Source organism: Dendrobates tinctorius, unplaced genomic scaffold (assembly GCF_039654945.1).
Source record: "Dendrobates tinctorius isolate UK_male_01 unplaced genomic scaffold, ASM3965494v1 ptg000254l, whole genome shotgun sequence".
NCBI lineage: Eukaryota > Metazoa > Chordata > Amphibia > Anura > Dendrobatidae > Dendrobates > Dendrobates tinctorius.
Genome location: NW_027361921.1, coordinates 10,491,097 through 10,507,316, shown reverse-complemented (window position 1 = coordinate 10,507,316; position 16,220 = coordinate 10,491,097). Strand labels below are relative to the sequence as shown.

The 16,220-nt window shown below is 42.3% G+C and overlaps 1 protein-coding gene across 3 annotated transcripts in view; it reads right to left on the bottom strand.

Annotated features, from left to right (window-relative positions):
* PGAP1 (post-GPI attachment to proteins inositol deacylase 1) overlaps window positions 1-16,220 on the bottom strand; it is a 794,782-nt gene that overhangs the window by 30,594 nt on the left and 747,968 nt on the right. For all 3 annotated transcript variants that reach the window (XM_073558145.1, XM_073558147.1, XM_073558146.1), the window contains one exon: window positions 10,619-10,723. In XM_073558145.1, coding sequence (XP_073414246.1) covers window positions 10,619-10,723 — 105 coding nt within the window. The remainder of the gene's footprint in view (window positions 1-10,618; window positions 10,724-16,220) is intronic.

Sequence of the window (16,220 nt, the reverse complement as noted above, 5' to 3'; positions counted from 1 at the left end):
TTTTGGGCTCACTAATGCCCCTTCTGTCTTCCAATCTTTTATGAACTATATTTTCCGGGACTTTGTGGATAAGTTTTTGATAATTTATCTGGATGATATTTTGATCTTTTCCAGTGATTGGGATTCTCATGTGGAACATGTCCGGACTGTGTTCCGGAGTTGAGGGAAAATTCTCTGTATGTTAAGGGATCGAAGTGCCTCTTTGGTGTACAGAGGATTTCATTTTTGGGATTCATTTTGTCCCCGTCTGCTATTGAAATGGACCCGGCCAAGATACAGGCCATATATGATTGGGCTCAGCCCATTTCTTTGAAGGATCTTCAGAAGTTTTTGGGTTTTGCTAATTTCTACCGTAAATTTATAAGTAATTTTTCTGGTATTGTTAAACCACTGACTGATTTGACCAAAAAGGGCACTGATGTGGTGAATTGGTCTCCAGAGCCAGTCTCGGCATTTCAGGAGCTTAAGCGGAGATTCACTTCTGCTCCGGTTCTACGGCAACCTGATGTCTCACTCCCATTTCAGGTGGAGATAGATGCTTCTGAGATTGGTGCAGGAGCAGTTATGTCCCAAAGAGATCCGAGGACTTCTAAGATGAATCCCTGTACCTTCTTGTCTCGAAAATTTTCCCAATCTGAACGTAACTATGACGTGGGGAATCGGGAATTGTTGGCTATGAAATGGGCATTTGAAGAGTGGAGACATTGGTTGGAGGGAGCTAGACATCAAGTTGTGGTCCTCACCAACCACAAGAATTTGATTTATCTTGAATCAGCCAAACGCTTGAATCCTAGACAGGCTAGGTGGGCCTTGTTTTTCACGCGCTTTAATTTTGTGGTCTCTTTTCTTCCTGGCACTAAGAATGTTAAGGCGGACGCCCTTTCTAGGAGTTTCTTTGCGGATTCTCTTGATGTGACCGAGCCTACTACCATTCTAAATGAGGGTGTAGTTCTTTCCGCCTTCTCACCAGATTTGAGACGTGCCCTGGAGGAATTTCAGGAGGACAAATCTGAACGTTGCCCTATGGGAAAATTGTATGTCCTTGACCAGTGGAGGAAGAGAGTAATGTCTGAAATTCATGGCTCCGCATTGGCTGGTCATCCAGGTATTTTTTGAACCAAAAATCCCTACTCCTGATGTGTTTTCTGGGGATCGGTCTAAATTTTTGAATTTTAAGAATAATTGTAAACTATTTTTGCTTTGAAACCTAACTCATTGGGGAGCTCTGTGCAGCAGGTACGTCTAGGGCATCGTAGGTACGCTCCACGGCTACTGCTAGTTGTGTGGATAGGATCAGGGGTCAGCAATCCGCTTATGTACCAACTGTAACGGGGTCTACCAAGCTGGAGTACCTCTTTCAGTACCACCCCGTGTTTTCGGAGGTCCGCTCTGCGTTGGCTGGAGTCTGAATGAATGACGCTGGCTGGAATTCCTTGGTTACATGGGCGCATATAAAAGATCACTGCTTCTCCACGTATTTCCAGTCTGACAACCCTTTACTCACAGGACACAGAATATATCACACAGATACAGAGGGCAGGCCAATAGAAAAGCGGCAGGCCAGACATGCATTACTAAAGCCGCAGGTGGCCGGAGCCTGCCGATGTTTACTGTGGGAATTACAAAGGTGGGGGGAGGGCGGACAAAAGGAGAATATTGTGTCTCCTCTGCCCAGGGGCGCAGCCTGTGGGCTGATGCATTAGGGACATGCATCTCACATGGAACCTATTATACATACATATAACTGCACAACATATTCTGGGTGCTGAGTGGTTCTGTAGCACGTAACACCAACCTCTCTGGTATTCTGGTGGCTTAGCCTGGTCCTGCTATCCTCCTCGGTGACCCATTCATAACAGATGACCTTGTGAGCCTTGTAGAGAGATACCTCGCTCTGGTGAACTCCCTAAGCAATCAAAGATGTTTATGGTCACCTTACTGGGGTAACAAAAGGGGGTCTGACACCCAAAATAAATGGTCTAAATGCTTACTTGTGGGGCACCCAAGGACCTAGGAAGCCAAAGGCTGAGAGATGGATTTAAAACTAAATACCGTATATACTCGTGTATAAGCCGAGATTTTCAGTCCATTTTTTTTTTGCAGCAGCATATGGGGGCATAATATATGGAGCATTTTATGGGGGCAGCATATGGGGGCATATTCTATGGAGCAGCATATGGGGGCATATCCTATGGGGCAGCATATGGGGGCATAGTCTATGGGGCAGCATATGGGGGCATAGTAAATGGGGCAGCATATGGGGGCATAGTAAATGGGGCAGCATATGGGGGCATAGTCTATGGCGCAGCATATGGGGGCATAGTCTATGGGGCAGCATATGGGGGAATATTCTATGGAGCAGCATATGGGGGCATATTCTATGGGGCAGCATATGGGGGCATATTCTATGGGGCAGCATATGGGGCAGCATATGGGGGCATATTCTATGGGGCAGGATATGGGGGCATATTCTATGGAGCAGCATATGGGGCATAATCTATGGAGCATTTTATGGGGGTATAATCTATGGAGCATCTTATGGGGCATAATCTATGGAGCATTTTATGGAGCATCTTATGGGGGCATAATCTATGGAGCATCTTATGGAGCCATAGCCTTTATGGAGCATTATATGGGGCATATTATTCTATGGAGCATCTTATGGGGGCATTATTAACCTTTGTGCAGCATTATATGGGGTGTATTTTGTATGGAGCATCTTATGGGGCCCATCATGAACTGTATGGAGCATTATATGGGGCTCCTGATTCAATATGGTTATTCAAAAACATTTAACCTACTGATGTCAATTAATTTTACTTTTATTGGTATCTATTTTTATCTTTGAAATTTACCAGTAGCTGCTGCATTTTCCACCCTAGGCTTATACGCAAGTCAATAAGTTTTCCCAGTTTTTTGTGGCAAAATTAGGGGGGTCGGCTTATACACGGGTCGGCTTATACACGAGTATATATGGTAGATGAGATTGTTTTGAACTATTTAGCCTACCCAGTGAAAGGACTGTTTTGTTATTCATTTGTGCTGGAAAAAGGTCTTTCTTTTTTCTTTTCTTATTTCCTAATTACATTATTTTATTGTTTACTGTTGATTATTTAGTTGTTTTATATAGTACATTTTCACAAAATAGCCTACTTAGTATCAAAAATAAAACATAATGGTTGGAAGAAGCAAATCTTGACAAGAAATAGCAGTTGCCTCACACAGCTATCCTCCCCTGTGTTGTTACTATACTCCACATTGTAATGCAAGCATGAAGATTTTTTTTTGCTAATCACTGCTGCACCTTTGTCACTGTTATGCTGACTATACATTGAAATACTCACCTTGCTCCGCCTTTGCGGCAGGGCTGTGGAGTCGGAGTCGTGGAGTCGGAGTTAGTTTTGGTTGGAGTCGGAGTTGGAAGAAATGTACCGACTCCGACTCCAGCTTTAAAAAAAATGTATTAATATTTCATAATTGAACTTTCATATGAATTTTATAAATGTTACTCAAATATATATGTTCTATCAAACTATGAACAACAGTGATAAGCAGTTCTGCTGGAGATAGAGACATTTCTTACTTCTTCTGTGTCACTGTTCTCCACTGCCCGTATCTAATCTTATACTTGGTTAACCTCATGCTGCCCCAACCCCCCTACTTACAATGTATGAAACTGAAAGTGAAAATATGTTGCAAATTCTTAGTAGTAAAGCTCCTCCTCTAGACTAGATCATACTAGGTGTGCGTCTTCCAAGCACAGCTGCCTGCTACTCAGAAGAGGAAGACTGTAAGAAGTATTATCCTTTCAACAAACTTTGCATCAGTTAACTGTGAGTACATTAGGAATAATAACAGTATTACTGACCACTATATCAGTTGTACGACCTGGCAATAATTTTGTACAATTGTTTTTAGGAAAAACAATTGTCATTTGGATTGTGAATACAGAATTAAAAACCTGAGAATGTCAAAGAAGCATCACATTAAATCAGTTGTATTTGAACATTTCACCATCACTCAAGATAGAAAACATTATGTCTGTCAGTGTATGAAAAATGATCCAGACGAAAACAAATGCTGTGAAGCCAAGATGAGTGCATATTCAGGCAAAGATAAAAATGCTCCTACCAGAGCTTCTAATCTAAAGAGACATTTACAGCGCTTTCATCCAGAAGTACTGAAAGCAGTGGATGAGAAAGACTGCATCCAAACCAATGAACCAGTGCCCAGCTCTTCCAGCCAAACAAAGGAGTAGAGAACTTTGCAGCCATCAGTTGCAAGATATTTTGTCAGTGACAAAGTTACTGTGACAATGACAGTAGATACATTTAAAAAACAGATCACAGAGCTTGTTGTAAAGGATAGTGTGCCTATTTCATTATTTTCACGACCAGCTTTTATGTGTCTGAATGGGGAAATGGCCCGCAAGCTTGGTGTTTCTCTGGAGAGAGAGAGTATTAGAAAATTAGTAATCGAAGAAGCTTTTAAACAAAAGGAAGAACTTAAAAAAACTCTCAAGGGACGCTTTCTGTTTCTTAAAATGGATGCCTGCACAAGTCACAGAGTGAACTATTTTGCCATCAATGTCCGATTTGTTTGTGACAAAAATGAAATAGTTACCAAGACATTGGCAGTAAAAGACACCAAAGCTCATCACACCAGTGAGTTTCTACAGGTCTTGGTGGAAAAGGTTCTGCAAGACTATGAACTTAAAAAAGAGCAAGTTCTTTCTGTCGTAACTGACAATGCTTCAAATATGATAAGTACTATTAAGCTAATGAATGAGAGAAATGATGGTGACCAGCAGCTAGAAGAACATTCTGGGTCCACAGACACAGAAATGTTTGAAATAGAGGAACACAGTATTGTAACTGAGGAGCAAACTGAAGTTGCTTCAGATGAACAGCAACATGATAGTTTAGATGATCTTGTTGAAACTGTGTCAATATGTTCTTTCATTCATCACATGCCCTGTGTTGTGCATACGCTACAGCTGGCTATAAGAGACAGTCTGCAAGAAGGACATGCTGCTGCACTGATTGGCAAGGTGAGAAAATTGGCTAATGTTGCCAGAACCCCTAAAGTTGACTCAATTTTGAAGAGACGTGCTGGAAAAGGGGAAATTATTGATCAAGCCACACGATGGGGCAGTACTTACTTAATGATTCAGCGCTTGGTTGAACTGAAAACCTTTCTTGTAGACATGGCTAACCCTCAACTGACGCTAAATGAAAGTCAGTGGAATCAGGTGACTGAGCTGGAAAAATTGCTAGAGCACCCATTTACAGTGACTAAAAAATTACAAGCAGAGGACTTAACTCCAGGTATTTTCTTAAAGGAGTGGAAGAACCTGATGTTTCGCCTGTCCCAAAGAGGAGGGTTAATTGCAAGTGGCATTGCTACATCAATGAAACGGAGAGAGGAGCTACTATTACAAAATAACATTCTTTTGGCAGCTGTTTATGTAGACCCAATGCATCGGATTCTTCTAGATGATCAACAGCTAAGTAAAGGAAAAGAAGCTCTGTTTGAAATAGCAGTAAGGATGAAAGGGTTGCAGAACAGTCAAGAGGAACAAGAAGAATTTGGTCGTCCTGCCACATCTTCACCCTCATCATCAACTGATGAAGAATTTAATTTCGAAAAATATTTGGATCACAAGGACCGTGCAAAGCGTTCCCGCATAGAAGAGTCATCCCCATCAAGGAACACAGCCAGTACATTTCAGCAGAATTTTTCATGTGCACTAAAAGAAATTGAGAAATTTGACCGTTCATCAAAAATAACAGTGCAACAAGCGATTCCTCTGTATCCTGACATTGTCAGAGATGTTGCCCGAGTAGTTACTGCTTTGCCACCAACACAAGTTAGTGTAGAGAGGTTGTTCTCTGCTCTCAAAATAATTAGATCAGATTTGAGGACATCCATGAAGGAGGATCTGACAGAGGCAATACTTTTTCTGAGGACAAATTTATAGATTTCTTCTTATTAACTGCATAAAAGTGTTTATTGCATATTTACTTACAGTTTAGAAAAGTTTCTAAAAGTTATTTGCTATATTCTAATTGTATTCTAATAAATGTAGTTTTTGCTCTAAGTGGTCTGATTACTTATATGATGGTGAGAAACTGAATAAGCACGATGTTTAATATTTTACAACAGTAAATTTGTTGTTATGAATTGGCCATTTATGAAGGAGCCGGAGTCGGAGCCTGATAAAATCCAGGAGTCGGAGTCGCAACTGTGGCTTACCGACTCCACAGCCCTGCTTTGCGGATGATGTCCTTCTATACATTACAAGCCCACATACGTCAATTCCATCTATCATGGCAGAAGTAGATCATTTTGGCACATGGTCCAATTTCAAAATAGACACTTCAAAATCTCAGGCCCTCAACGATTCCTTGCCAACTACCACTCAGGCTATCATCGAATCAAATTTTCCTTTTTCTTGGCCGTCACAGGGTATAAAATATTTAGGGATACGCCTACATAGTGATCTTTCTCGACTGTTGGACCTCAATTACAAACCCTTACTAGGTCAAGTCCATAAGGACCTTAAATCATGGACTGTGAAGGATTTCCCATGGTTCGGCAGAGTAAATATATTAAAAATAAATATTTTACCTAGACTGCTTTACCTTTTTCAAACTATCCCGACCAGAATCCCTTTAAATTTTTGGAAACATCTACGTAGTAGTTTTTGTAAGTTCATCTGGCCAACTGATCGTCCACGTATTCGTGGTGATATATTAGTCACGTCTAAACAGATGGGAGGCCTCGGTCTTCCTGATTGTAGAAAATACTACATGGCAGCAGTCCATGCTAGAATACTCCATTATTTTCATCATCAACATGGGAAGCTTTGGGTTCAAATAGCACAAACTACAGTGGGGCAAAAAAGTATTTAGTCAGTCAGCAATAGTGCAAGTTCCACCACTTAAAAAGATGAGAGGCGTCTCTAATTTACATCATAGGTAGACCTCAACTATGGGAGAGAAACTGAGAAAAAAAAATCCAGAAAATCACATTGTCTGTTTTTTTTTAATTTTATTTGCATATTATGGTGGAAAATAAGTATTTGGTCAGAAACAAGCAATCAAGATTTCTGGCTCTCACAGACCTGTAACTTCTTTAAGAGTCTCCTCTTTCCTCCACTCATTACCTGTAGTAATGGCACCTGTTTAAACTTGTTATCAGTATAAAAAGACACCTGTGCACACCCTCAAACAGTCTGACTCCAAACTCCACTATGGTGAAGACCAAAGAGCTGTCAAAGGACACCAGAAACAAAATTGTAGCCCTGCACCAGGCTGGGAAGACTGAATCTGCAATAGCCAACCAGCTTGGAGTGAAGAAATCAACTGTGGGAGCAATAATTAGAAAATGGAAGACATACAAGATCACTGATAATCTCCCTCGATCTGGTGCTCCACGCAAAATCCCACCCCGTGGGGTCAGAATGATCACAAGAACGGTGAGCAAAAATCCCAGAACCACGCGGGGGGACCTAGTGAATGAACTGCAGAGAGCTGGGACCAATGTAACAAGGCCTACCATAAGTAACACACTACGCCACCATGGACTCAGATCCTGCAGTGCCAGACGTGTCCCACTGCTTAAGCCTGTACATGTCCGGGCCCGTCTGAAGTTTGCTAGAGAGCATTTGGATGATCCAGAGGAGTTTTGGGAGAATGTCCTATGGTCTGATGAAACCAAACTGGAACTGTTTGGTAGAAACACAACTTGTCGTGTTTGGAGGAAAAAGAATACTGAGTTGCATCCATCAAACACCATACCTACTGTAAAGCATGGTGGTGGAAACATCATGCTTTGGGGCTGTTTCTCTGCAAAGGGGCCAGGACGACTGATCCGGGTACATGAAGGAATGAATGGGGCCATGTATCGTGAGATTTTGAGTGCAAACCTCCTTCCATCAGCAAGGGCATTGAAGATGAAACGTGGCTGGGTCTTTCAACATGACAATGATCCAAAGCACACCGCCAGGGCAACGAAGGAGTGGCTTCGTAAGAAGCATTTCAAGGTCCTGGAGTGGCCTAGCCAGTCTCCAGATCTTAACCCTATAGAAAACCTTTGGAGGGAGTTGAAAGTCCGTGTTGCCAAGCGAAAAGCCAAAAACATCACTGCTCTAGAGGAGATCTGCATGGAGGAATGGGCCAACATACCAACAACAGTGTGTGGCAACCTTGTGAAGACTTACAGAAAACGTTTGACCTCTGTCATTGCCAACAAAGGATATATCACAAAGTATTGAGATGAAATTTTGTTTCTGACCAAATACTTATTTTCCACCATAATATGCAAATAAAATGAAAAAAAAAAAACAGACAATGTGATTTTCTGGATTTTTTTTTCTCAGTTTGTCTCCCATAGTTGAGGTCTACCTATGATGTAAATTACAGACGCCTCTCATCTTTTTAAGTGGTGGAACTTGCACTATTGCTGACTGACTAAATACTTTTTTGCCCCACTGTATATGTCCAAGGGCATTAACTACGCTCCCCTGGAATCCACATTCCCCATCCTTTAAACTCTCTCAACAATCCTACAGCACATACTGTACAATCCTATCCCTACGCCGAGACAAGATGATCTCTCTAGTTGACCCACAGGGCCCATTATACCCAATCTCAGTTAATCCCACCTTTTTACCGGGGCTATCTTCCAATCGATTTCTGGGTAAAAGTAAATATCACTCTTCACCTTGCTCATATAGACTGCTCTATCCCTCCAAGAGCCGACTATGACTATAGACAGTTGCAACATTTCTATTCCCATGTTAGAAAAGATAGACGGCTCAATAGGGATCTTACAAATTTTGAAAAACTATGCCTGTCGTCGTCTCCACCCTTGCACTCCATCTCATTGCTCTATAAAAACCTAATGGCCCATAATAGAACTGTCAGACCATCCTATTGTGATGCATGGGAAAGAGAACTGGGCAAATCTTTTGAAGACTCACAATGGGCTAAATGTTTTCAATTTGCTCACAAAACGTCAAATGCAACCAAAGCTCAAGAGACCTCCTTTAAGATCTCCAGATGGTACCGGGTTCCCGTATTACTTCATAAATGGTTTCCCGCAGTATCAGATAGATGCTGGAGATGTGAAGTGGAGGAGGAAACGATGACACACATTTGGTGGAGCTGTCCCATAATAAGAGGTTTCTGGACTCAGGTAATTCATACTATTAAAAAAATGACTAGTCTCTCTGTACCCGACTCTCCTGAATCTCTTTTGCTCTTTATGATCCCAACTAGTTTCACCAGATACAAAAGGTCTTTAATAAGCTACCTTATATAGGCTGCTAAGAATATCATTCCTTGTCACAGGAAAAGTATTTCTCCACCTATTCTGGAGGAGTGGTTCAGTGAAATAGCCCTTCTAAATAGGATGGAACATTTGATTGCCCAATCCCCCACTGAGTGTGATAGATACTGTGAGACTTGGAGAGACTGGATTGAATTCCAAGAATCCGATGCCTACCATCTTACATCAGACTGATGGGATCCACCCCTTTCTCCGATGCGTTTCTTCTCTTTCCGGATTGTGCTCCGCGTTGGTTCGCACCTGGTTACGCTATGTATGGTTTCCATTGGATTTTGGTAACTTTAAAATTGTAATACTGATGACCTAAAATGTTCCCTTCCCTCCTTTTTCTTCTTATAACTGGATGTTTTACTGGACAATATACTTATATTCTGATATACTGATGCTGATATTGTCCGGCTATGTGCACACGTAGGAAAAGTGGTGCAGAATTTTCTGCACAAAAACTGCATCTCCTGGCAGAATCCGCAGCCGTGGTTTTGCCGCTGTTTTTATGTGGATTTTGTGTGGATTTGCCGCGGAATTGATGTGGATATTGTGCGGATTTTCAGCAGTTTTTGCCACTGCGGATTTCTATCATGGAGGTCCACAAACGCTGCAGATCCGCACAAAAGAAGTGACATGCACTTCTTTTAAATCCGCAGCAATTCCACACTGATTTTTCTGCACAGCTTTTTTTTCCATTGATTTACATTGTACTGTAAATCACAGTGCGGATCTGCAGCGTTTCTGCGCGGAAAAATCTGCTGCGGATCCGAAGCAAATCTGCATCGTGTGCACATAGCCTCCTAGTTAGGCTGAGTGCAGACGGAGTTTTGAGCCCTGCGGATTTTTCCGTGCAGAATGGAAGAAAACCGCAGGTCAAATGACCTGCATTTTTCCTGCGGATTTCTTCCATTTTTCACGCGGTTTTCATGCGGTTTTTGTGCGGTTTTCCATTGCGGTCTTCCCCCTGCGGATTTGGTAACAGGGGAGATAGAAAACCGCACAAAAGAAGTAACATGCTGCGGATTTTGTACCGCAGGAAAACCGCGTGGAAAAATCCGCAGCGTCTGCACAGCGTTTTTTTTTTTTCATTCATTTTAAAGGTACTGTACATCACAATGCGGATATGCAACGTTTCTGCGTGGTAAAATCCGCTGCGGAAACGCTGCAAATCTGCATCGTGTGCACATGTGCACATGGCCTTATTCTTTTATTTTTGTTGCATTTTGAGATTAAAAATTATTTAACCTTTCAATAAAAATTATTTTTAAATACTCACCTGGATTTTATTGATAATATAGTGGAATTCATCAGAATTTCTACTGTGAAAATAAGTATAATAGCCAAATCTCTCAAAGGATCAGGATCCAGTTGAATTTTATATCTAGAAAACAAGAAATGCAAAAATTATTACAATGACAACTACAGAACACAGTTAAACAAAATGCATAGTTTAACCCTTTAGTGACAGAACAAATTTTGACATTAACCCCTTTACTCCCAAGGGTGGTTTGCATGATAATGACCAGGCCAATTTTTACGATTCTGACCACTGTCCCTTTATTAGGTAACTAGCTGAAGAGCCCGGCTGTTGTGAGTTCATTCTCTGGTTCGGGAGGTGGTTCGGCTGGTTTTGATCGGTGGAGATGTGCCACTTGAGAATGAGGATGACGATTGGATCTCAGGATTCTCAGATTGGATTTAAGACAGCCGATGCCCTATTCAGTTGCTGGTGATTCCTTCTGGCTTGTCAGCTCTTGGTTTTCAGCTCTGTTCCAGTCATCTAAAGCTAAGTTTTTCTACTAATGTTCACACTTGATTTTGTTGGTCTATTCAGTTTTTTGTGTGGTCTGCTAGCCCCGGCTGGGGGCTGAGCTGAATTTCCACTCTTATTTATCAGTATTTTGCCAATTGGCTTTTTGTCCCTTACTAGTTCGGTCTCTTTTTGCTCTGTCTCAGAATATTCCAGAGTGCTGATATAGTGGGAGAAGTCACTGAGCTTTATATATTAGATAACTCTGGAACGCTTCCATGGATCCTGGTGATTCTGACATTATTTTCTCATGACATCCTGTACTTCATGATAGTGTTAAAATTTCTTTGATATGACTTGCGTTTATTTGTGAAAAAAAACAGAAATTTGGAGAAAATTTAGCCATTTTTCAAATTTGAATTTTCATGCCCTTAAAACAGAGAAATATGTCACACAAATTAGTTAATAAATAACATTTCCCACATGTCGACATTACATCAGCACAATTTTTGAACCTCAATTTTTTTTTGTTAGGAAGTTATAAGGGATAAAAGTTGACCAGCGATTTCTCATTTTTACAACACCATCTGTTTTTTAGGGACCACATCATATTTGAAGTCACTTTGAAGGGTCTATATGATAGAAAATACCCAAAAGTGACACCATTCTAAAAACTTCACCCCTGAAGGTGCTCAAAACCACATTATAGAAGATTATTAACCCTTCAGGTGCTTCACAGGAATTTTTGGAATGATTAAAAAAAATGAACATTTAACTTTCTTCAGAAAAAATTTACTCCAGATCCAATTTGTTTTATTTTACCATGGGTAACAGGAGAAATTGGACACCAAAAGTTGTTGTACAATTTGTCCTGAGTACGCTGATACCCCATATATGCAGGTAAACCACTGTTTGGGTGCACGGCAGAGCTCGGAAGGAAAGGAGCGCCGCTTGACTTTTCAATGCAAAATTGGCTGCAATTGAGTTCGGACGCCATGTTGCGTTTGGAGAGCCCCTGATGTTCCTAAACAGTGGAAACCCCCACAAGTAACACCATTTTGGAAAGTTGACCCCCTAAGGAACTTATCTAGATGTGTGGTGAGCACTTTGAACCCCCAAGTGCTTCACAGAAGTTTATAATGTAGAGCTGTAAAAATAAAAAATTGTATTTTTTTCACAAAAATGATCTTTTCACCCCCAATTATATATATAAGGGTAACAGAAGAAATAAAACCGCAAAAGTTGTTGTGCAATTTCCTGAGTATGCGGATACCCCATATGTGGGGGTAAACCACTGTCTGGGCATATGGCAGAGCTCGGAAACGAAGGAGCACGTTTTGATTTTTTCAAAGCAGAATTGGCTAGAAATGACATCAGACGCATGTTGCGTTTGGAGAGCCCCTGATGTGCATAAAACTGTGGAAACCCCCAATTCTATCTCCAACCCTATCCCCAACACACCCCTAACCCTAATCCCAACCCTAACCACAAACCTAACTCTAACACACCCCTAACTCTAACTTTAGCCACAACCCTAACTTTTGACCCAACCCTAACCCTAACTATAGCCCCAACACTAACCCTAATGGAAAATTGGAAATACTTGTTTTATTTTATTATTTTTCTCTAACTATACAGGTGATAAAGGGGGGTTTGATTTACTATTTATAGCAGGTCTTTATGTTTAGCAGCTGTCACACGCTAAAAGATGCCTTTTATTGCAAAAAATAGTTTTTGCATCACCACATTTTGAGAGCTATAATTTTTCCATATTTTGGCCCACAGAGTTATGTGAGGTCTTGTTTTTTGTGGGACGAGTTGACATTTTTATTGGAACCATTTTCGGGCACATAACATTTTTTTTTCTCACTTTTTATTCCAATTTTTGGGAGGCAGAATGAACGAAAAATAAAATTAGTCTTACCGGTAATTCCGTTTCTAGGAACCTTCCATGACAGCCATATCGGAGGATGTCTCCCCGCCCTAATGGGGGACAGGAAATGCACAAGAGGTTAAATAACCCTCCCCTTCCTGCCATCTCCAGTGTTTTTTCTGGACACACTAGCTTGTATAGTTACCACCAAGGTGTAGGAATCATCCAATAAGAGTATCAAATAGGGAGGGAAATTAGTGCTGTCACGGAAGGTTCCTAGAAACCAAATTACCGGTAAGACTAATTCTATTTTCTCTAGTCACCTTCCTCGACAGCCATATCAGAGAAATACCAATAACTAATTTCTTAGGGAGGGACAACAGCCTGCAGAACATATCTGCCAAACGTTAAATCCCTGTTGAAATTTAGTGTATAGTGTCTGGTGAATGTATGTACAGACGACCAGGTGGCAGCTCTGCATATCTGCTCAGAAGATGCGTCCCCTCTTCCTGCCCATGATGTTGATACTGACGAGTAGAGTGGGCTTTCAGAGATGTAGGAGGGGGAACGTTCTGTGACGAGTAGGTGAGGCTGATAGCTTGCCTGATCTAATTCGCGATTGTAATTTTTGCCGCCCTTTGCCTTTATTCCAATTGGAAATTTAAATAAATAAAATCTGGTCAATCCTCCAACTCTGCCTCTGCTGGAGGTAGAAGAGAACTTACTCTATATATGTCGAGGGTGTGAAAGGCTTCTTCTTTCGTATTGGAAGGGTTTGTACAGATGGAAGGTAATACAATGTCCTGGAACCTATGAAAGTTTGAGACTACCTTAGGCATAAAGGAGGGATTTAACCTTAGGAAGATGCCATCTTCCGTGATGGTCAAGTATGGCTGTATTGAAAGGGCCTGTAATTCTCCTATGCGCCTTGCGGTAGTAATTGCTTCCAAAAAGACAGTTTTTAGTGTTAAGTTTTCCAGAGCCGTGGAAGACAGTGGCTCAAATGGTTCCCTGGTCAAACCATTGAGAACTAGGTTCAAGTCCCAAGGAGAAACTGACTACGGAGTCTGAGACGGATTCTAGTTGCTGAGGTTATGAATCACTTGATCCATCGATGGCTTGCCAGATCTTGATTATAAAATGAACTAAGAGCTGACACCTGTACCTTTAGTGTACTAGGAGTGAGCCCTAGAACTAAGCCGTCTTGAAGAAATTCTAAGATCTGTGTGATATTAGGATGGAAGGGGTCCAGGGCACTTAGGGAACACCAAGATGAGAACATCTTCCAAACCTTCCCGTAAATGGCGTTAGTCATGCTCAGCCTAGAATGGCCCGTGGTCCTGTAGAGTTTGGATCACTTCCTCGGAAAGGCCTTAAGCCATTAGAATTCCAGCTTCAGTAGCCAGGCCGCAAGGTTCATTCTGTGCGGGTCTGGGTATAGTAGAGGGTCTTAGTATAGGAGACTGGCCCTCTAGGGGCAGAAGTATTGGGCCTTCCTGAGCCATGTTCCGTAGGGCTCCGTACCAGCTTTTCCCTGGCCACAAGGGAGCCAATAGGATTGTAGCGACTTGCTCTGCCCGTATCTTCTGAAGTGTTCTCGCTACCGTGGGATTCGGAGGGAAGGTGTAAGCCAGATTGAACTACCACGGATGGGAGAAGGAATCTACTCCCGACGCTCCGTCGGTGGGACTGAGGGAAAAAAGTTCCCACCTTGACGTTTTGACCGCTGGCAAAAAGGGTCCACATCGGGATTTCCCCACCTTGACACCAGAGGCAAAAATACTGTTTGGTCTAGGCTCCATTCACCGGAATGAACGTCCTTCCTGCTGAGGAAGTTCGCCTGCTGATATGGACAACCGACGTTTCTCTGCCCAAGAAAAATTTCTTGCAGCTACCAATTTTTTGGTTGAAGAATTTCATGCCTCCTTGGTGTCGGATGTAGGACACTGTAGTCGCATTGTCTGGCAGACACATACATGATGATTTGGAAAAGGGTTGATGCTGCTTTCAACGCTTCGTCCACAGGTTTCAGTTCTCTCACATTTGAGCTGGCTCTGACGTCTGGGGGCCATACCCCCTGGAAGTGCAATCTCTCCAGTATAGCACCCCAGACTCTCTGACTGGCGTCTGTGGTGACAATTTTCAGGGAAAGCTGATCCCAGCTGACACCCCACTGGAGGTTCTGGTAGTCCAGTCACCATAGGAGAGATGCCTTCACATGACCAGGAAGAGGGGTTCTCTTGGTCAGAGTATTCCGATACTTCTTCGAACCCCAGAGCACATAGGACCGAAGGAACCGAGTATGGACTTGAGCCCAGGAAACAGTTTGGACGCACGCTGTAAGTGAACCTAGGATGGACATTGAGTCTCAGGGTTGGTGCTCTCTGGTCTCCGAACCTGGAGGACCTCTGAACAAGGTCGAGTTGTCGATCCCTTGGTAAGAAAGATGTTCGCCTTCCCGAGTCCAGGAGTATCCCTAAGAACTTCTTCCCTGACGAAGGAAGAAGGTATGATTTCTCCAGGTTGGGGATCCAACCCAAGGACTGTAAAATCTCCAGGGACTTTCCTACGTCCTGGTTCAGGCGAGACATGGATGGAGCCCTTATAAGAAGGTCGTCTAGGTATGGGACAATGCAAATCCCCTGCTGGCAAATGAAGATCATTGCCTCTGCCATTATCTTGGTAAACACTCGAGGGGCTGATGACACCCCAAACGGCAAGACACTGAACTGGTAGTGGTTGACCCGGGGACCCTGGAAAACCGCAAACCTAAGTTATTCCCTTTGGTCTGGATGAATCGGAACATGATAGTAAGCGTCCCACAGGTCTATTGTGACCAACACCCAATTTGTCCTATGAGGGGGATTGCTGATTTAACCGACTCCATCCTGAATCATCTGTACTTTACCACTTGGTTCAAGGGTTTTAAGTTTATTATAACCCTGCTTTCCTGAGGGTTTTATAATTATGAAGAGGCGAGAGTAGTGGCCTCTGCCTATCTCCTGTCGTGGAACTGGAGAGATCTCCTTGCAGAAGTGTCTTTATGTCTGACAGCAAGGATTTTTGGAGGTACGCCTGCAAGGACATCACTCTTAGGCATTGAGGGGGAGGACTCTCGAACCTCACTCTCAGTTCATCATGAAAGGCGCGAATAACCAATTGGTTTGAGGTTGTGGATTGCAACAATCTATGAAATTTGACCAGAGAACCGTGAATTCTGGGAGGACTGGTCACAGGGATGGAGACGAAAAAAAA